A 21,744-nucleotide genomic window follows, 5' to 3' on the forward strand; every position below is an offset into this window, starting at 1 on the left:
TCTAAAGTTTAGCTGCTTATTTTTTTTAATTATTTCGTAATATCGTTTAAAAACCCACCTGATGGTTTATCAGATGATAAACCATTGTTCTTTAATGGCAAGGACCCCAGATTGATGTAAGGACCCCCCCCCCCCCCCCCCCATCTGAACATATTTTGTGCCAGAGAGAAATATTTATGTTGTTAAAACTTTTTCCAAAATGACTAGTCACAGTCTAGATTTATGTTTTTCTGCTTCTTTTAGGATTGTTGTTATTTTGTTTTTATACCTGGTTACTTATTTCTCTCACACATCTGGCAACACCGCAGGAGAGAGCCACAGCCAGGAGGAAAATGTCGGCGTCCAAGGTGAAGCAGGACATGCCTCCTCCGGGAGGTTATGGTCCTATCGACTATAAGAGGAACCTGCCCAAACGAGGACTATCTGGTACTAAACTACAATATGTAACGCTTTATTTGAGGAAGATCATAATGTGAAAACAAGTGTCTACCGGGGTCAGTGTGACTGACACAGGCACATCAGATGCTAAACGGCTAGCGTTAGCTAACACACAGGTCGCTTATATCTCTGATTCAGTTATAAGCTGTTATAAAGGTGGTGTGTATATGTGTTTACTGCATGGAGTATTGTCTTTCTTACTGTCTGACATAGCCTAGCTCTGATCCTTAGCTCTAATGCCGTCGCAACGGCAGCAAGAGCAAGGCTATGGACCAGAGTTAAACATAGCCGAAGTAAAGATTTAGAGTAGACTCGTAGATGTATTTATCGATTCTGACAAGATCAGGCTACTGTCTGACATACGTTTGGCTGCGTTTAAGTGGCTTTGTGTCGCCTGTTTATGTGACACATGTTAGCACTGCAGTCTGTTTATATTCAGCAGCACTGACTGCACTACAGTGACTCGCCTAGCTTCGGCAGCAGGGTACTATAGAGTATAGAGGTTACAAACGGAGCTAGAATTCACCCTGTCACTGAAATCAAATGTTCCCGATGGACAATGAGCCTCATTAGGGTAGGAAGTATGAATTTGACAATAAATTCATAAATTGTAATCAGCTTTTGAATTGTCACACGTCATGTAAACTCTGTCATGAACAGAATCAGAATACGTACTGTGACACGAATTAAATGGCATTAAAGTATGATAGCATGTTTGAAGAAGTATAAAAGTTGACTTCACAACATAGGCTGTTCTCTCAACATATATAAAGAGGTCTGTTTTCATGATCTTCATGCCATAGAAATGCATGGATCAGGCATTCCAGGCACAGAAATGATAGTGGTGCCTTTGTTAATTAATGTTATTTTCTTTGCAGGCTATAGCATGTTTGGCATTGGAATTGGATTTATGCTGTTTGGCTACTGGAGGCTGTTTAAATGGAACAGAGAGAGGAGGTGAGATGAGCGTACTGAAAAAAAACTGTTTTAACCATAGGCCTTACTTGCATTTACACCAATTTCCCATGGGCTACACCAAATATCTTTGCCGAAAATAGCCATTCTATAAGCTCATGAAGCGCTGTGAGCTTGTAAATCGGCTATTTTCCTAGGGATGATAGTGTTCACAACATGGTTAATATTCAAAATGTCATGATGTAATATTCACAACTAAGCTGACAGTGTCCCATGTCGTATGCACATTGTAGGCTGAATCTTATTGAGGAGCTGGAGACCAGGATAGCTCTAATGCCCTTGCTGCAAGCAGAACACGATCGAAGGTGAATGCATACATTTGTGTGTACACACACACACACACACACACACACACAATAAAGAAATATTCTACATTTTGTGGTATCACCCATATTTTAGAAGGTGCAGTAATATAAAGTAAGTGTTGTATACAATTCCATGTTCTGATAGCTGTAATTGCTGACAGTGTTTGTTCCCTGTCTCTCTGGCTGTTTAGTAAGGGTCCCAATTTTACACAAACATATTAAATTTAAACTAAATCGGATGAAATTGACAACCTCCCGGGCAGACCCCTGTTACTGAACAAACTCATTTTGACCCAAACGTTTTGTTTTAACTTTACACTACATTTAATCACAAGCCATATATTATATGGTGTCACATGAATAAAACACGTCGTATCGAGGCACAGTCTGAGCTTGTAGGTCGGCTGTTAAAAAAAAGAAGAAATCACAACCATGTGAAGTGGAGGGCCCTCTTATATCATACATACCTCACATTCTGGCCAATCACAATTTGCGTCTTCACTTTTCTTCCCTCACTTTTATCTTCAATATGTACGTTGCTCAGCCAATCAAATCATCGCTATGGGGTGATCAGACAATCGCATGCCAATGTTTGTGTTTACACAAACCCGGAAAGCTCACATTAGGAGGGGATAGCACCCCTCAAAACAAAAAAGTTTGCAGATTAAGACAAATAGGGACACCAGGTTTAAAGTGGTTAAATGACTCTGGAATTTAAACTTTTTCTCACCAGCACATTACGAATGCTGAAGGAGAATTTAGAGGAAGAGGCCATTATCATGAAGGACATCCCGGGCTGGAAGGTAAAAAGGCTGTTTTTCCTCTCAGGGTTTGTTCCCCGGATGTAGTCTCTTTTCCACTACAAGAGAGAAGTGAGCCGTGCCTTGAAATTGAATTGGGTCTGGGGATCCTTTAGGATTTTTAATGATTCCATTTACCTTAATGATTCCTATAAGGGGTTCCAAATGGACCTGTATTGGTCTGTAACTCTGAGAGTGTACACTATAATGGAACCATATCGACCCTTATAGGTCCATTGGTTCCATCTGTACACCGAGTTATGGTGGTCCTTGAAATAAAAAACTTGGAAACCCATTTCCAAGTGTGAAACAGATTTTGGTTCCTCAATGTTGGATCCAGGGGTCATCACCAATCACCATGCCAGCTTGTGGTGAAAATTTTGATATTACCATCAATATTTTGATTGGCAATATTTGCCCTGCCACCGACATGCAAAACAAGTTATCAATATTACTAGAAACACGTGTAGAATTTACAGTACGAATGGAGTCTTGATATGCCATAGTGTCTACTGTATTCCACTGCGCTACGCATTTTAAAACAAGCCACTTATCCAAAAAATAAGACTATCTACAAGCTCACAACACACATCACAGCATGTTCTGAGCTTGTAAATCCGCAATTGTCTCCTTTATAGCCTATAACGTGTTAAAGTGGTTAGCTATACTTTAGAAAACCTGAAGATTGGGAAGTTATCCACTGTATACTGGCAGTCAAAGTATATTGTATTGTATTTGGGATTTCAATAATTGGGTCTTATGAGAGTACAGACAGTGCTTCCATCTTACATTGCAGGAGAAAAAGTTATTAGAGTATATTATAGACGGATGGCGTGATCGGAGGAGTGTTACTTGTGCACAGGAGACAACATTGTTCTACCAGCTAAACTAGTTTCTTCAATAGTTGGTTTCCATTAAAGTGAGCAGGTACTGTTGATGAGAGAATGCGGAATGGAAAGACTTTAGTCAATACAGATACTGTACTTGATGATTAATGAAGGGCATGGCAGGACTTTAAAGGAATGCAGTGTCACAATAGTTTGACGCAAAGGTGCCCAACTTTGAGCAGAGGTCTGATGGTGAGGCTGTGGATCGATGGATTATACTTGTCGAGTGTAATTATAATTATTATTGGACTTATTATTATGAAAAGTCTTGTTATATTGTCTCTGTCCTTCAGGTTGGGGAGAAAGTCTTCCACACTGACCGCTGGGTGCAGCCCCTCTCACAGGAGCTGTACAACCTCAAGCCCCGTGAAGAGCTTTTGCACAATCGCTTCGGGTTCCGGTGGTACGTGTAGTACTGCTTGGACGGGACATCTGGACATGTGACTACCGCATCCAATACCATGTGGACATGAGCCTAGGCTCTATCTTGCTTGTAAATGTTCTATATTAAAGTTATCTTTTTTCTGTACCATATCCTGATTTACCTGTCTTTGTTGAGGAGCGCTAGATCCTCCTACAGTATGGAATGGGAAATTGAATTTGTTACAATAGCAGCAATATACAGCCTTTTGTCCTAACCACTTTTTTTTTTTTTAGTCTATGGTCCTAACTCATGTCACATTTGCCATTGACAATGAATATTTCACACAGGTGTGATTTTGTTTTTGTTTACCACTCTATTTTGGGCTTGTTACAGGCACATTCTCAAATTAGACCAGGCCTGTTGGGATGAAACCTTGTATCTCCATTATTTCAGCTTATTTCTTCTTGTAAATTAATGTCCTTCATTCTTTTCATTTATGAAGTGGGGTTGTACAGTTTTTCATTCTATATCGATTAAAAATAGGTAGTTTGAGACTGCATTGCAGATAAGATGGCTGTGTACTGGAGCATACAGAGAGAACCCTGAGTCCAACCACTAACTCACAGGATGCCAAACACTTTTTGCTCATGCAGTTTGATATTTAATAGTATTCTTATTTATATTCTTGTTTAATGAGCCATATTTTAAAAAGATTATAACTTCTGGATAGTGCAATAAAATATTTATAGTCAAACTATGCTGATGCATAGCCTGCCTACTGTAGTGTAATCAGTCTTTCCATTTATACAGATTATATTTCCAAGTACAGGCTACAAGGTTCCCCCCACTGATTTTGTATATTCATGTGTTGTTGGCCTGATCCAGTATTCAATAACTAGACCATGTAGTAAATTAAACTATCGAGAGAAGTGTTTTCTCTCCAACAGAAACTGAGAAAAGTAGCGGATGCAGAAGCAGGCGGAGAGAGAAATTCTGTAACACTAGAGGCCATTCTTATTTTTTTTTAACCTACCCCTGCCATTTCCAGAGCCCAGATTTTACAGGGCTACAGAAAAGCTCTTGCCAACAGACAAATTTCAATTTCAGAGAAATTCCTATGAAAAGATTATATTGGAGACAAGGTCCTCCCACCCATTTCTGCTGGGGTATAACTGCAGATCCAGAATGAGTTTGAGAATCAGATGGTTTCATTTTGTGGTCACCTGCTGGTCATATGAATATACTTCTGTGAGGTGGAGGGCCACTGACGTCAGGAACGTGGAGTGTGTCCAGTTGAAATTAGGTCAGGGTCAGCCAATCAAACATTGAGGCAGGCATCATTAGAAAATCCATGATGTAAAAATAGGCCATATTGCCAAACAGCCTACACACAAGCACTTTAGCTGAGGGGGGGAAAAAACTGATGTAATTTTGGGTAATTTAACCAGAAAAGAGCATGTTTACAGCATAAAGTATTATTTGCCTTTGCTTATTAGAATACATTTCTAAAAAACAGACATGTCATGAATCAGACAGTCACATTAACTACACACTGAATATATCAAGATACTTACAAGATATTTTGTTTGTTGTAACTTTATTCCATATCCAGTAATACCAGTACATCTGGTACTTCCAGTAAAGCAATACATTTTCATTAGTATGGTACCAGTGGAAAATGTTTAAATGTAGTGGTATTGTCAATATCCATTGTCCATGTTGTCAGTCTGTAATGCTCCACAAAGGTCTGTTTGGACCAGCCCTCACAGATGATCATCTCTTTCTGATCCCACATCTAGCCACTGCAGAGTCCAGACAGCTGCCATGCTGAACCTGGTAGAATCAACACAAAGAACCACCGTTAAGGACTTCTAACTATTATTGGTGTACTGTACTGAGTGGACCTCAGACAGAACTACAGTACATAAACTATTACCTTTAAACACATTTGAAAAAAGCCACAAAAGCTCAAAATCATAGCTGGGCGCTAAATCATAGCGCCCAGCGATTTATAGCAGCGGAACACTTTTACAGACGGACCGGATGTTATCCCGGATGTGGCTGGAGCAGCTAGATGTAGCCAAAACACTTGAGGCGATCGACAACGGGAGGTATGATTAAATCTACCACGACTAGCGACAGGACTGCGGTGGGCCGTCTAACACATGATCTTTGCTTAGAATTGGACGGAATCACGGAATTGGATTAGATCAAGAGTTAACGTTTTAAGATTTTCAGTCGTCGGCTAAACGGGGGGGGGGGGGGGGGGGGGGGGGGACATTTTCAATCGAAAATGTCTCCAGCGCGTCCAATCAGTTGGTCACCACCTGAAAATGTCATCGAAAATGTTCCAGGCGCTCCCAGCCTGTGGAACTTTGATATCAATAATCTCTGTCCTATTAGGGTTAGGGTCCGTCTGGGGCCATTAAACTGTGATGTCATACTTTGTTTTTGAGTTTCAACCACTCCAAGGAACAGCAATGTCCGTGTCCGCCTATGTGTCGTCCGCCTATGTATGTGTTAATGAGGACGAGTATGACTATTAGTAGCAGTAGGGGCGCTGTTGTACAGAAACAGAGAGATAGTGCTGTAGTGTTGCCTGATAATGAGAGGAGGGGGGAGAGGGGAGTTGCACCACTCAGTTCACACAGGTGTGATTTTTCTATTCACTTGGTCTGCTCTGCCGGAAACATGGCAAAAAGGCCATTATTGTATAACACATTAGACAACCAATATAAGGCAACATTTTCCAAATTTCATCATACTTTAAGTAGCATGCAACATTTTTTTTCATGATTCTGAATGCATTCCAAGCATTAGTTTTGCATGAAAAACACCTAAATTCAGCCCACTTGCCAAAAATGTGACGAAATGTGCTGAACCTCATCACATTTGTGATGACAGCTATGGTCTTTTTTTTAGCCAAGGTGTTTTTCGTGGAAAACTAATGCTTGGAATAGTTTCAGAATCATGAAAACCCCCTAGTTTGAGATGTCACATGCTACTTGAAGCATGATGAAATTTGGACATTTTTACCTTATAATATAAGTCTATGGTATGGTATACAAAAATCACACCCGTGTGAAGTTAGGGGCACTATATTAAAGTCTAACTCATGTTGCTAAATGGATTAAACAATACAAAACCTCAAACCCGAGAATCCCGGGTTTGGTGGACTAGGGTACTAACTTAAACCTTCGTGTTCCTCGTTTCTGGCGGACTCCGTGTTAAATAGCACTATGTAAAATCATAATATTTTATTTTTATTGCTGGTACAGCCAGTAACCGGTTGACTAAATCACTAATTAAGGCATAAACTTTGTTTTATGAAATATTCCAGACCATTAAGGTCCGTGCACACTGCTGTGTTTTGGGATTTTTAGCAGCATTTTCCCACCGGTTTTCCGAAAAAGGCATCTAGTCTGCAAGGACCTTTAGGGTTGTATTTACGTGTCCTATTGCTAGGACCGATTCATACTCCTATTTACCGCTGTAGTGCCTAAATGAGTTCGGCTCATCAGAAGTTTTCAGCCCCCCCAAACCTCAAATGACATCACATTGTAGGCTCTACAGAGCCGAACCGACTTTTATGCGGCTCTAAAATAGGAGTATGAATTGCGCCTTTGTTTGACCAATTAAAATACACAAAATAAATAACGACTAGGGTTGGAACCAGATCAAACATTGAGGAACTGGAAACGGTTCCATCACATTTGGAACCGTTTCCAGAACAGTTATTTTCACTGTCAGAGATGCTATGTGGACTTCATGACCGCTACGCAATTATCTGATATTACTTGATTCAAGGATAAAGGACCATGGATCAAGTAATGGATATTCTGCCAAGGTGGCTCCCCCAATTGTGCAGGCCTCATACATATTGACAATCCAAGGAAGCTTTGAAAAGGAAAGGACATGGTCACGTGACTGGGCTGCGCCATGACACTTTCATGGGAGCCAAACTACACCCGGAAGTTCGGCAGAATGCACTGTCATCACTGGAGTCAATGAGAGCTCAGTGACCAGCCTATGAATGCCATTTCTGAATGACAGACCTTTTGTCGCTTCTGGAAAACAGAAGACATTACACATTATTGTCTGCTGTGTTGCTTTTTGATGTGTACACTGTCATTTCACAAAGTACCAAGTATCGCGAGACTTCCCACCGTTTCCTGTCTGGCAGCCAAATCTCGCGATACCTCCGAACGAGAAACGATTCCTGCTGCCGTTTAGATCCTCAGATAAAATTATATACGGTGCACATCAAAAAGAAAGTGATTACAAAACAACCTGTGATAGGTCTTCGTTTATATTCCTGAACCGATTATATGACAAAGGTCTCAATTGTTAAAAGTTTATGTTTGTTATGAGCTGGTCCAGCCGGCTGCATTCACTTTCACTGCCATGTATTCATTGAACTCATGCTCCTTTGAATTGACTGGATCAGCTTGGCATGTCTCTACGTAAGGCAACTGAGTCACAATCATTCAAAAGCCACAGGACATTAAGTACTTACTTGGGAGTTTTTATCTGAAGCGGTCACTGCCAACTGAGGCCAGTCATTTCAGGTAGGGGGATGCCCAGGTTAACCATCCACAATCAGGTTATCCTGAACAAAAAAAAGGAAAAGACAAATTAGATACTCATTTCCACTTAAAACCCACTAGTAAAACATGCAACGGTAAAAAATAAAATGTATACAAAACAAACAAAAAAATACAAAAAAGATACAAAATAAAATACAAATAAAAATACAACTGAATAAAGGACAACACTGAAAATATTATAGAGGCCTAGCGGGTCAATTCAGAGTGCTTTAGGACAGTTTTGTAGAGCAAATGAAAATCGAATGCAAAGTGGACATTAAAAGTGGACATTAGTGGACAGGACTATCATTGGCTGAAGGTTCAATGCTTGGTGGATTCAGAGAAGTTGAGCACCAGAGGCTGGATGTTCAGTTTCCCAATAGACGAGTATCACAAATGAGGAAAGGCCAAGGCATGTTTTCAATGTGACCACATTTGAAGCAGGACTAATATAGCGAACTCTGAAGGTTATTCATGGAAACATGAGAACTCAGTTTGAAGGATGTGAGCAGGAGAGCAAAAGAGTTTTTGTTACCTCAAGTGAACTGGCCTACTGTTTCTCCACAAATGAACTAGGCAAGAGAGCAGCTTTCATCTCTGACGAGCACTTGTTGGTAGGCGCAACACCTCACTCTCTCCAAGGACTTGTAGGTTTTTGAAGTAGTACCTCTTGAACGCAATGCAGCATTACATAACCAACACCCATGTTTTCCCACCATTACCATGCACCACTTGGGGGCAGGTTAATTTACCCACCCATAGAGGTGCAATTGAAAGCATCCCCTTGTTTCGACCTGTCAAAACACAGCCAGTGCATGTGTCGTTTGGTTAACGTCCAAATCACCTTGATTATTCTAATTTATAACAACCCTTACACATCTATACATATTTACTCAAGCCCTTTGTCATTCTATTTTAAGGTAATCCACACCCCGAAAAGATTTTACAAATTCCCGACTACCATCTTTTAAGATGGCACAACTATAGGATACAAGTCCTCTACATGTATAGTTACAGGTTCTCCTCAGACTTTTAATTTCCATGTTTCAAGCGACAGGTTCTCTAGCAGCTATAGATGTTTTGAGCCGACTGTAAATCAGCAAAGTACCTCCATAGGAGGTACTTTCGAAAGGCACAAGAATCAGCATTATTTTCCAACAAATTGTTTAATAGGCTCCATGAAGTCAATTTGACAAAAAAAAATCCAACGTTGATAATACAAAGAACATAAAGTACAAAATTGTTCCCAGTTGGGATATTATAATATTGGGGAGTAGTAGTTACATTTGACGTTGATCACAAGTTTAAGTCCATTACAGCACATTTTTAAAAATGCAGACGTTGAGCAGAGCAAATATACCTTGGCTGACTGTAGCATGCTGCAATTTGCAACTTCATCAACAGCCGACCACCTCGTATGGTTCACCTGTCTGAAAGGAATTCACTTTTTTTGGGAAAGGAACATTTACAGGACCCTAAGCTTCTCCAAGTATTAAAAAAATAACTTAATGCTCAGGATCTGCTGCCTAGAGGAACACCAAGGAATGTGGTATAAAATCCAGAAAATCCTTTCTGAACAGATCTCTCATTCTCGCTCAGTTTAAAACTTAGCAGGAGGTAGATCAGACAATTAAAAAAAGAAAAACAAGGTCAGCAAACTTAAGAGGAACCCCCCTATAGTAATCAGGTCAACGCATCAACAGTACTGGTCAAGAACAGGGCTAAGCATGCTAAGATGGTGGCTGACCAAAAACTACCATCTTTTAAATGTGATATTCACCAACCTGCAATTTAAAGCCCCTATCAACTCAGGTATTCCCATCAACGTAATCAAATAAAGTTATCTAAATGCCTTTAATAAAAGATGCAAACTCAAGGATAGCATCTTAAAACTAACTTGTTTAAACATGGTCATTTGAAGAGCAAAGGTTCATGGCTACATTTAAAGATGCTTGAGCAACTAAAACATAAGTTTTCAAAAAATCAGAGTAACAGTAACACGAGGACATTTTTCTTGAGGAGCGCATCTTTTAAATACAGCCAGCCAAGGGATGATCTTGAATTCAGGGAGATTTTTAGTCGTTTGCAGCTGAGGACAAGAAGTGGGCACACAGGTAAAGACACTGAAGTTCAGGCAAGTTCAAGAGTTTTGACATCCTACTCATCCCAAAATATAAAATATATAAAAGAACATCCTTTTGCAGAAGGCTGTTAATTGAAGGGAGTGCTGATTGGAGTTTTATTTTTAATAGTCGGGTGCCAGCATTATTTGGATTGAGACTACGAAGTCAGCTTCACACTAACCATTTAAGCCCAAAAGTCAAATGTTTACCGTTTTACACGCTCACAACACGGATCATTTTGAAATGCTGTGAACTTGTAGATCTGCTACTATAAACGTTCGGACGCTAGCATCATTTGGATTGAGACTACCAAGTCAGCTCCACACTATTTAACCATTTATGCCCAATAGTCAGATGTTCACCGTTTCACACGCTCACAACATGGATCATTTTGAACTGCTGTTAACTTAATGTAGATCTGCTACCATAAACTTTTCCCCTATAATGGCATGCCCAAAATAGGGATGTCAGGTGTAGTTGCAACAACCAGGTTCAAGAATTGGCCCATGGAGAGGTTTGGAATAAGGCGGACCTGAGCAGCATTGACACTACTTAAGCAGAGGCACACATTACATATGCTTACCATAGCTGTCATATCCGTCCCTGTAGGATCCTCCCGAAGAACGATCATTACCCCTAACAGTAAAGACACAACCATTAAAACCATGCGGGATGAACGCACTGTACACAGGGGCTCAATTCGCTGATTATTCCTAAATTTAAGGCTTCCCCTTACCTATTGTCCCTGTAGCCACCGCCGGAGGAGTAGCCACCGCTTCCGCCGCCGCTCCTGTATCCGCCGCCGCCGCCGCCACCACCACCGCCGCCGTAACTTCTGTCTCCTCCGCCATAGCTCCTGTCTCCGCCGCCACCGTAACCTCTGTCTCCACCGCCACTGCTGTAGCTCCTATCCCCGTAGCTCCTGTCACCTCCGTATCCTCCACCACCTACACAAATACGAGAGAGAATACATTTGACATGCCATCGATCAAAAATAAATGTGCCATAGATGGGAAAGCCTAATTTAAGAAGTTCGGGTAAAAAACCCACCTCTACCTCTTCCGCCACCACCAAATCCACCACCACCTCCATATCCTCCTCCTCCCCTTGAGCCTCTGAAACCACCACCGCCACCTCCGGAACGTCCATTTCCCTTTCCAGCCTCATCGACACGGATCGTCCTGCCATCCAGACTCTGAAATGTATAATACATTATCACAGTTAGCCAATAGCCATTGTCAATTGTGTTTTATTTGGTGCAGTACTGCGTTGCGCCACAAGGCCACCATGTGCCTTACAAAATGGCTTCCATCAAGCCATCTGTGACAACATATCATGACATCAACTCACCTTTCCATTCATTCCTTCCAATGCATCCTTTGCATCATCGGCACTGTCATACTTCACAAAGCCGAATCCCCGAGATCTGCCTGTCTCTTTGTCTCGGATTACATCAACTGTAAGACACAAAATAAACAAAACAAATGCACTTAAGATAAATAAAATCATGAATGCGAATTAATTTGTAATTTCTCATATGGATTGCAAGTAGTTTACCTTTGGCAATGTTTCCATATTTGGAGAAGGCGCTCGCCAACGAGTCCTCGGTGGTGTCGAAGCTCAGCCCACCGATGAACAGCTTACCCTCGTCCGACATGTTTTGTCTAAAGAGAACAAAAATATATTTAAGCGTCAGGTTTTTGCATCAATCCCTTCCGTCGTGCGAAGTGTACTTTACAAATTACATAAGCCGATAAAATCCCCGTTGTCGTTGAGCAACCGTGGCATTATAAAACACCGCGAGACCATCATCTTCTAGGTCACGGAGTAACGGAACCTACCCGACTTAATATAAATGGTAACATTATGATGTTTAAAGTCCTTTTAAGTAAATGTATGCATTTATTTATGTATATATAAAAATACACATAGCGAACATGGGAAACTGATTGTGGTCCTGGCCAGGCCCGCAGTCTGCTCTGGCGGGGATTTAGGCTATTAGTATTAGCTGTGCTATCATGATCTCATCCAGTACCACAGGACAGTGCGCCATTTTACAGCACGTTGCCGTTATTCCTTTGCAGGTTCCTTTGTCCAGTTACCGTACGCCATCTTGGCTAGTACAGAGATTTATTTTTGTCTCCCTTGTTCCACGACGCAACAACACAGCGCTTTCTCCAACATGACATTGGTTCAAAGATGTCGATGGGGGGGGGGGGGGGGGGGGGTTTAATAAAAAAATAAGTTCAAGGTCAATCGCTAAATAAATAAGAGTCACGGTAGCCGAAAACAAGCTTTAGTTTTGCCTCAACAAAGCAGGTTAAATATGCTATATTGTTGTTTGCAGAATACACGGAAACCCAGTCATTAAACACATTACAGAGAGAAACTATGAGCAGTTGAAATGCATCACAACATACGTGTCAGAAAGCAGAAACAGATTATATACCTTTAGTTCGCTTTCGCAAGACTGCGATAACGTCTTGCTGACTGCTCGTGTTCGGTCGAGAGAGATGAACTGGGAGGAGGAGGAGTAGGTTTTACTGCGACCTATTTAATAATATCTCGGTGGGAGGGGCCAGTGCTGTACATTTCACTGCGGCCTGTTTAAATTATGTATGAATGTGGAATGCTGCTTATTAGCAAATATGGAGTAGGCTCCAAATATGTGGCTCGCATTTTATTTCTCAAACGTTCCATGTCAACATGCAATAATGCACTGGATAAAAAGAATACAATGACAGACAGACATATTTTTTAAATAGTGTGTGTGTGTGTGTGTGTGTGTGATGTATGTACATACATCATACTAGCTCTGGTCCATAGCTCTAATGCCTTTGAGAGCTATAGGACCTGTGTGTGTGTGTGTGTGTGTGTGTGTGTGTGTGTGTGTAGCCTACTGTTTTCTTTTTAATCTGGATAGGCCTACATACTTTTAAAAGGAAGGATCAGGCCGGTACTAGTCCGAATAAGGTACAGGTAAAGCATAGGTGGGTATCATTTTGCTTACTTCTGTGTGCATGTCCCTACCTTACATTTTCCTCTTGTACTGGAGGAACCCGTGAAAGCAGAGCTCGCAAGGGACACCATGATATGCCTAGCTAGAGCACATAAAATCAAACTCTTGCTAGTTTGCCATATTTTATTTTTCCTCAGCCTGTAGCCTATCACCATATATGAGCATTTTGAGATTATGTGGCGGGTTACGGGTAAGACTTTCAAACAGAACAAGAACACAAATGGCCACTTAATGGCCCCTGTCCCTGCTTGTTTACATGTTTACATAAAATGCTATCTAAGTTACATTAAGTTTAGCCTTTGCATTCGCCTGTAAGGTCATTGGGCTAGGGCGAATGCTACAGCAAGTGCTACGGGCAAAGATGGAGTCTGAAGAGCTGGGTTTTCAGACTATGGCGGAAGATTGGGAGTGAGTGCAGTTCTGATTGTAATGGGAAGTGCATTCCACAGCTTTGAAGCCAGAAGGGAGAAGTTTTGGACATGTGGAGCGTTGTCCCTGCGTTTTTAGTGAAGGTACTTCCAGCTTCCCTGCGTTGGCTGATCTGAGTGCGCGGGAGGGTTTGTAGGGTTCGATCAGACATGCAAGATACGGGGGTGCCATGCATTTGTTTGCTTTGAATGCCAGGATCAGTTTTGTATTCTGTGCGGGCAGCGACCGGGAGCCAATGGAGGGAGCAGAGAATCACTTAACGGTTAAGTCTTAATAACCCTTAAGTTATTTAGCAGTATGTCAACTCAATAGCAAAAATAGCCAATCTACAAGAGCACAACCTGACACATTGTGTTGTGAACTTGTACTAAATGACCTTCAGGAACAAGTGTGTAAGGGCCGATTCATACTCCTATTTTACCGCTGTTTCGGCGCTGTAGTGCCGAAATGATTTCGGCTCGTCAGAAATTTCCAGTAGCACCGAAGAGACGACTTTAGGACGGTACCCGCCCCCCCCGAACCCAAAATGACGTCACATTGTAGGCTCTACAGCGCCGAACCGACTTTTATTCGGCTCTAAAATAGGAGTATGAATCGGCCCTAAGAAGGAACAACAGTGTTTATTTTGTCTCACAAAACAGTCCAGCTTTTACTCTTATTGGAGCTTTTATTTAATCAATCTTGTGTCACATATCTCTGCAAAAGAACATTTCTCTAAACACATTTGTTGATTGGCCTAGTAAGCTGATCTTTGGACCTACATAGCATACAAAAATCAACTACTTGATACTTTTAAAACAATACATCTACATATCACTGGGTACTATAATACTAATAAAGAAATGTTGAACCTTGAGCCTAGAGAACATCAACACACATGGGATGGCCAAACTGAAGGCCAGCTACCAGTTGGAGTTGAATTAGACCGTCCATTATTGGGATTGTACTGATAACATTAACCCTGGCATCTATGTTGGGAAGTCTGGAGCGCTCTGGTGGAGCTGATGCCCCCGCGACCCAACTACGGATAAGCAGTTGGAGATGGATGGATGGATCTATGTTGGGCACACCCAAAAAAAAAAAAAACATTTAATACCAGTCAGATAAGTAGAGCTAATAACTATGAAGGCCATAATAAAGCGTATGCGCATGCATTAAGTGAATGGCAAATCGAGTGGCAAAGTGAGTTTAATGTTGTTTAACGTAATTGAATGCAATCAGATTTAGACTTTTGTTTGGATGTATGGGCTGTCAAGGCCAGAAAGTCGTTTTTTGCCACTCAGTAGGCGGTTCAGCATATCTTCCAGGTACAATGTCACGCGCATACCCTCTATTCTAGTTTATTAGCTGCACTGGTGTAGGCTATGTACAAGTATGTACTAAGTACTAACTTATGTACACTTAAGAGGTATTTTCACTTTGAATATTTAGCATTTTCAAGACTGTTCTACTCCATTAGCTACGATGATTAGCCATGATCTCTGAAGCAAATACTTTGCAGATTTAGATTAATACAAAATGTGCATTAACTCAAGCCCTATGTGATGCCATCCATAAAAAAACAATACATATTTGATCTACATTTATGTAACAAACGACACATTGATACAAAACCTGCAATGTGGTCATTTTGGGGATAAACAATAAGTCTAAAGCACCTATTTGTCTGCATGCTCAAATAATTTAAACTTCACAGCTTATAGTCTACTATAAGTAGCAGGCATGTTTTTATCACAGGCCTATTTCTACATTGTGGTCTTTTTCCACAACTGGCTATTAGTAGGCAGGATAGAACTATTAATGTCACGTTCAAGTTTTGCATTTACAGATAAGGTGCCGCCAGGAAAAAAAGTTGAAGTTGGGCATTGGAGTGGAGACCTGGCCAAGAATAATGGCATGGAGGGATGGTATTCAGTCAAACATGCTTGTGTGAATTCAAATAATTCTCAAATATGAATGAAAGTCATTAACACATGAAATGTCTGGTTAGGGGGACCAGGGTGGGCTTGGTGTTGGGTCTTTCCATCAACAAGCTGCAAGTGAGCATGGAACATGAATCATATAATTTTTTTGGTGAGTGAAGCTTTTAGTTTCGGCTTACCAAAAATAGTTAAAGAAAAATCTGAGCTGCAATCAACATGCAATGATTTGTTATGTTTAACCTCTTTCACTCAACTCCACAGCTCCACCCTGTGGGGGGAGGGGAGGCATTGTTCCATTGTGTTGAACTCAGCAAGATGCTTCACCCCAAATGCAGACAATGCGGTCCCAGCTTAGTTATTTTAGATATTCACAGCCCTGGAATATAGAACTAACAATTTGCCATCCCTGTAGGAAGCTCTGAAACATATCACCCCCCAATCCACAAAGTGTTTGTGTAAATTTTACCAACACTATCAGTCTATGAGTGCCGAGTGGATTCTCAAACTCAGGAGGTGGGGGTTGGGGTTTTTTGTGGCGGGAAAGTTTTATGACGGTGCTGTAAATTAACATAACTTTGTTTTTGTAAACCTGCACTCTGGATGCCAGAGCAGAACCTTTGCTCTGAATTTTCAGATCTGCCTGCACCACCAAGAGGCCAAGCTCTGCAAACTTTTATATTACTCCTAAACATTGTCCAAACATCAAAGCATGCAAGCAATGTTTATCCCAAAAATGACCACTTGCAGGTTGTCTAGCAATGTGTCATTATCTCTGTAGTCATGTGATCAACAAGTCAACATGGAACTGTCAGATTTCATGTGACAGTCTGATTGGCATCTATTCTAAAGTTTGCAGTGGCTCATTTGGGAAGATAAAGTCTCCCAATATAGTCATGTGTGACTATACATGAATATTAAAGATAAGTCTGTCTAACCTTCCTCCCTTACATCCTCAGAACACAAATATAGGAGGCTTTGAGCTCTGAAGGCACTGCACAAAAAAAAAAAACTCCACAGCACAATCATGATCTAAATTCACAATATTCTTATTTCTTTGTAATATAATTAGGGCTGTACCGATTTGGCCAATATAATTGCCGCTAATCGATAGGACCTCATCCTGAATTAAAAATAAATCTGAAAAAAGGCTTTAACACCGAATTTGAAAAATGCAAGCTTTATCCAAATAAGGAGGCACTGTTCATAAACTGCTTGAATGCATCATTTGTTTAAAAATGTTCCAATCTTTTGAAAGCTTCCTCAGAAAACACTGATAAGGCCTTGTGATGAAGGCTGCAAATTCTCTCAACTATACAATAAAACATCTGCTAAAACAGATATTGATAGAATATTTTGAGCGATTAGATAGCAAATATTGCATTTTAAGGCCAATATTTATGTGATGACCGGTTAATTGCCCAACCCTAAATATAATGTGTAGAAGTAATACATAACTACAATAAATAAAGTAAAAAAAACGATTTATTGGTCAAGAATTTCCACAAAAACAATATTGTATACAAAGCAGCCTAAGTCACATCTTTTAAATACAGCCGGCCATGGGATGATCTTGAAATTCAGGGAGATTTTGTCGTTTGCAGCTGAGGACAAGAAGTGGGCACACAGGTAAAGACACTGTAGTTCAGACAAGATCAAGAGTTTGACATCCTATCCATCCCAAAATATACACAAACTGGATTGAGACTACAAAGTGTCTCAACTCCACACCATTTAAGTCCACCTAGTACACGTTCACAACATGAAACATTTGACATGCTGTGAACTTCCAGATCTGTTTACTATAAACCCTTCACCTATAATTGCATGCCCAAAATAGGGATGCCAGGCGTGGTTGCAACAACCTGGTTCAATAATTTGCCCAGGGAGAGGTTTGGAATAAGGGGGACCTGAGCCCATTCACACTACACACACTTACCATAGCAGTCATATCCGTCGCTGTAGGATCCTCCCGAAGAATGACCCCATAAACACCACGACCCCTAGCTGTAAAGACACAATCATTAAAACCATGCGGGATGAAAGCAGGCAGTCAATTCAAATTATTCCTACATATAAGGCTTCCCCTTACTAATTATCCCTGCCGCCGCCACCACCGCCGCCACTCCTGTATCCACCGCCGCCGCCGTAGCTTCTGTCTCCGCCGCCGCCGCCGTAGCTCCTGTCTCCGCCGCCACCACCATAACCTCTGTCTCCACCACCGCCGTAGCTTCTGTCTCCGCCACCGCCGTAGCTCCTGTCACCTCCGTATCCTCCACCACCTAGACAAATGAGGCGAGAGAATACACTTAACATGCCATCGATCAAGAATAATTGTGCCATAGATAGAAATGCCCAATAATTTTTTTTAGGTATATATATATATATATATAAAAATAAACACCCACCTCTTCCACCACCTCCATATCCTCCTCCTCCCCTTGAGCCTCTGTAACCACCACCGCCACCACCACCACCACGACCTCCGGAACGTCCATTCCCAGCCTCATCGACACGGATCGTCCTGCCATCCAGACTCTGTAAAGACATCAAAACAATACAACATTTAGCCATTGACACTTGGCTTGCTGGAAACTATGTTGTAAGGCACATGGTGGCACAACATCTTACTGCACCAAATGCAACACATCTGTGACAATATATATCAACTCACCTTTCCATTCATTCCTTCCAATGCATCCTTGGCATCGTCGGCACTGTCATACTTCACAAAGCCGAATCCACGAGATCTACCCGTCTCTTGGTCTCTGATGACATCAACTGTAGACCAAACAAAATGCATTGAAGATTAAAATCATGAGGGTGAATCAATTTGTGGTTTCAACTTTCCCATATGGATTGCAAGTTGTTTACCTTTGGCAATGTTTCCATATTTGGCGAACGCTTCCGCCAAGGAGTCCTCTGTGGTGTCGAAGCTCAGCCCACCGATAAACAGCTTACCCTCGTCCGACATGTTTTGTCTGAAGAGAATAAAAATTATACATTGTCATTTTATATTTCATTGATAATACTGCCAGTTTGAAGACGATCCCGATGACTCAAATGCTAAAGAAACTAGATGGTTCATTATGCATCGATTTTCATGAATGGTTTTCCCAGGGAATCCCCATGGCAAATATGCAATAATGACACATGGAACCAAATAGACCATTACAGGTTCCATGTGTACATGCTTATACAGGATTTTATGATGGGGTCCCAGAAATAACCATGGCCATCATTTAAAAGGTTAACATAATACAAAATGAAAATGTATATGATTCATAAACTAAACAAATAGAACGGTGTGTATACCGTTAACTGGAAACTGCGCTCGCTTCAATACTCATTCAAACGCTGCATAAAACGCCCGATTTGTGACTAGTCGTACGGCGTGTTGCGCGCAGAACAAAGCAGATCTCCAAGACTACGCGTCGCATCGTCGACGCCACGTTGTAGGCTTGTAGTAGCATCAAGCTTCATTAGCAAATGGGCGTGTACTTTGAGAACAAAGTCTGTGACTGACTGGCATTTTATTGGACTGGTCCATTGTCATGGTCCCCGCTCCCGTTGCCCTTTAATTCCCGTCCCAATCACGTGAATAAAAATCGCGGGAGCCGGACCCCCCACCCCCATTCCTCGGGAATCCCGTGACCAACGGGAATCCCGGGGAAAAAAAGTCATCTTCTAATGAAAGAATAGCCCAAAACAAGCCAAGTGATTAAAAGCCATATGTCGGATATTTGAAAATAGCATATTAACAAGCTCACAGCGCGTTTGCAAATGTGACGCGGTGAGCTTCTGGGTTGGCTTTCAATATAAATATAATTGAGGAGAGAAAAAAAAATGGGGGAAAAAAAAAATCGGTAACACAGGACGATGCGCCATTTTACACCACGTTGCCGTTTCAGTAACATTGAACACCAAATCATTCTAGGGATGGAGGTTCGTGGACAAATGGATGTTAATTTGAAGGAGTCCTTGGCATGGAAATGTTTGAGAACCACTGGTTTAAACAACATTTGTAAGCTAGTCTAAATAAGCAACAACACTTTAGAAACCACCCCCCCCCCCCAAAAAAAATCTACCAATAATCACAGAAACACGAGCCCAATCAATGTGGCCTCTAATAAGCAAAAATACTGCATTACGTTTCAAAAAGCATGAATAATTACCTTTTAGTTCGTTTTCGCAAGAGACTGCGATGATAAACGTCTCGCTGCTGGCTCGAGTGAGAGGGAACTGGGAGGAATGGAAGTGCGTGCTCTGCTTTTGTTTGAGCGCGACGCGTTTGGTGTAGAAAGAGCCAGTTCCCGTTCTTTCATTTCAACCAATCAGAATAAGTTATGGGCGTATCGTAGAGTGTATGGCCATATATTCCAATCAGATTGCCATACGTCACAGTGGGCGGGGCTAGTGCTGTGCATTTCACTGCGGCCTGTTTAAATATGTATTAATTCGGAGGGTTCAGCATCACCACCAGAGGCTCAGAGCCCAGAGTCATGGAGTAAGACACTAATAATGACAGAGTTACGAAAACTCCGTTCACTTCATGGGGCCAGTCCAATGGCGGCTCTCCTACATAGAATTCTATTGAGAATAGGGACATCAAACCTTAGAGTATATATGATACTCATATCATAATACTCTAAACATCAAACAGGGACAAGTCCTGGACCGGAAGTAGGCAGAAATGCATTGGACTCAGGCAACAGTCCAGCTTTAATCATCTCAAGACTCAAATCCCTTTATTTTAGATTGTTTTGTAGTAATTGTACAACATAAACATTACAGAGACTTTAGTTGTTACTGTACAATACTTTAAAACAGTTGGCATGTTTCACACATGCCTAAAATTGCTCTTATTTGCGCCGCCCTCGTTGAAAACAATGTATTTCAAGCACGGTTTCTGTCCCCTCAATATCGTAACTAACTGCTCTATTAGACGGGCCTGAGGCTACATACTAATTCCTACAGGGGTTGTGTTTATAAACACGCCCCCGGGCAAGTTAAGTTTACTGAGGTTAGGGCTAGGTTTAGGCTGTCAATCACAGCGACTGTTCAATCACAGCGCGTCGACTGCACAACCCGTGTAGGCTTTGGTATGTCGCGGCTCTGAGCACCACTGGCAGCCGCCAGCGGGCAGGCTTTTTTGTTTGACCCGTTTAACTTTATTTGCAAATGAGGCCTAGGCTTGCATTTTATTTCTCAAACACTCCATGTCAACATACAATGTACAAATACAGTAGGCCTATGGACAATGAATGACACATTTTTAAACGAGTCGATAGGCTAGTATTTTGTTGTTTTTTCTCTCAAAAGTAAAATTATTAAAATGTAGGATCAGGCCCATTGCTAGGATGAAGTGATTGAGAGACAGGCAGTTGATTGATTGATTGATTTTCCTTAAATATTCACTACCTTACATTTTCCTTTTGTAATTGAACCATTTAAAAAAGCTTGTGAAACTGCATTTTATTAGCATTTTATCACATTCAATATTCGTAATGGCTCACCCCTGACCTAATTGTAGCATATTAGGCCATGGATAGAAGCGCATGGATAGGCCTATATCAAACTCTGCTTAGAATTTTGCATTTCTTGCATTTTCAATTTCAATTCAGATGAATTGAAAATGGAGGACCCTGATGTAAGCAAGTCTTATTTTTTTGGTGTCATCCTCGTAGCAGTTGTATTCCGTTGAACTGTACCTATATTCTACAAGTACAAACTGTGAATATCATTTTCAATCAATCAATCTATGAGAATGAGTCCATGCAGCCATGGCACAGTGACATTATCATTGGAGCTAAACACATCCAAAACAAAGGATATGAGTATAGTTCAGTGGTTCTTGTCTGCGGACCCCCATTTGAAAATATGTTAGGGAAGATATTTG

The 21,744-nt window shown here is 41.2% G+C and overlaps 3 protein-coding genes across 11 annotated transcripts; 1 reads left to right on the top strand and 2 right to left on the bottom strand.

Moving 5' to 3' along the window:
- Positions 1–300: 300 nt before the first annotated feature.
- Positions 301–3,939, top strand: LOC308325618 (NADH dehydrogenase [ubiquinone] 1 alpha subcomplex subunit 13-like). Its single transcript, XM_080778166.1, has 5 exons — positions 301–426; positions 1,317–1,395; positions 1,647–1,718; positions 2,452–2,521; positions 3,699–3,939. Exons 1-5 carry the CDS (start codon positions 333–335, stop codon positions 3,816–3,818), a joined length of 435 nt encoding a protein of 144 aa, XP_080634292.1. The 5' UTR covers positions 301–332; the 3' UTR covers positions 3,819–3,939.
- A 1,410-nt stretch (positions 3,940–5,349) lies between these two features.
- Positions 5,350–13,037, bottom strand: LOC308324978 (cold-inducible RNA-binding protein A-like). 8 transcript variants are annotated; one of them, XR_013964983.1, is made up of 8 exons: positions 12,928–13,037; positions 12,036–12,142; positions 11,829–11,935; positions 11,529–11,673; positions 11,215–11,425; positions 11,062–11,114; positions 8,286–8,378; positions 5,350–5,602 (listed from the first exon to the last, which is right to left on the bottom strand). XR_013964983.1 is itself a non-coding variant. In XM_080777342.1 (7 exons), the coding sequence occupies exons 2-7, from the start codon at positions 12,133–12,135 to the stop codon at positions 10,431–10,433; spliced, it is 609 nt and encodes a 202-aa protein (XP_080633468.1). In that variant the 5' UTR covers positions 12,136–12,142; positions 12,928–13,037; the 3' UTR covers positions 9,503–10,430. The 8 variants fall into 8 exon arrangements, 4 of the variants coding, with proteins under 4 accessions (XP_080633468.1, XP_080633466.1, XP_080633467.1 ...); XR_013964984.1 differs by lacking the exon at positions 5,350–5,602 and having other exon boundaries at positions 8,296–8,378; positions 11,062–11,118; XR_013964985.1 differs by lacking the exons at positions 5,350–5,602; positions 8,286–8,378 and adding an exon at positions 9,503–9,785 and having other exon boundaries at positions 11,062–11,118.
- A 4,275-nt stretch (positions 13,038–17,312) lies between these two features.
- On the bottom strand, positions 17,313–20,161 carry LOC308324981 (uncharacterized protein). 2 transcript variants are annotated; one of them, XM_080777349.1, is made up of 7 exons: positions 20,021–20,161; positions 18,720–18,826; positions 18,520–18,626; positions 18,266–18,383; positions 17,938–18,109; positions 17,785–17,852; positions 17,313–17,449 (listed from the first exon to the last, which is right to left on the bottom strand). In XM_080777349.1, the coding sequence occupies exons 2-6, from the start codon at positions 18,817–18,819 to the stop codon at positions 17,849–17,851; spliced, it is 501 nt and encodes a 166-aa protein (XP_080633475.1). In that variant the 5' UTR covers positions 18,820–18,826; positions 20,021–20,161; the 3' UTR covers positions 17,313–17,449; positions 17,785–17,848. The 2 variants fall into 2 exon arrangements, with proteins under 2 accessions (XP_080633475.1, XP_080633474.1); XM_080777348.1 differs by having other exon boundaries at positions 17,938–18,127; positions 18,254–18,383.
- Positions 20,162–21,744: the final 1,583 nt, after the last annotated feature.

This window comes from Protomyctophum bolini, assembly GCF_963924005.1.
Source record: "Protomyctophum bolini genome assembly, chromosome: 12".
Taxonomy (NCBI): Eukaryota; Metazoa; Chordata; class Actinopteri; order Myctophiformes; family Myctophidae; genus Protomyctophum; species Protomyctophum bolini.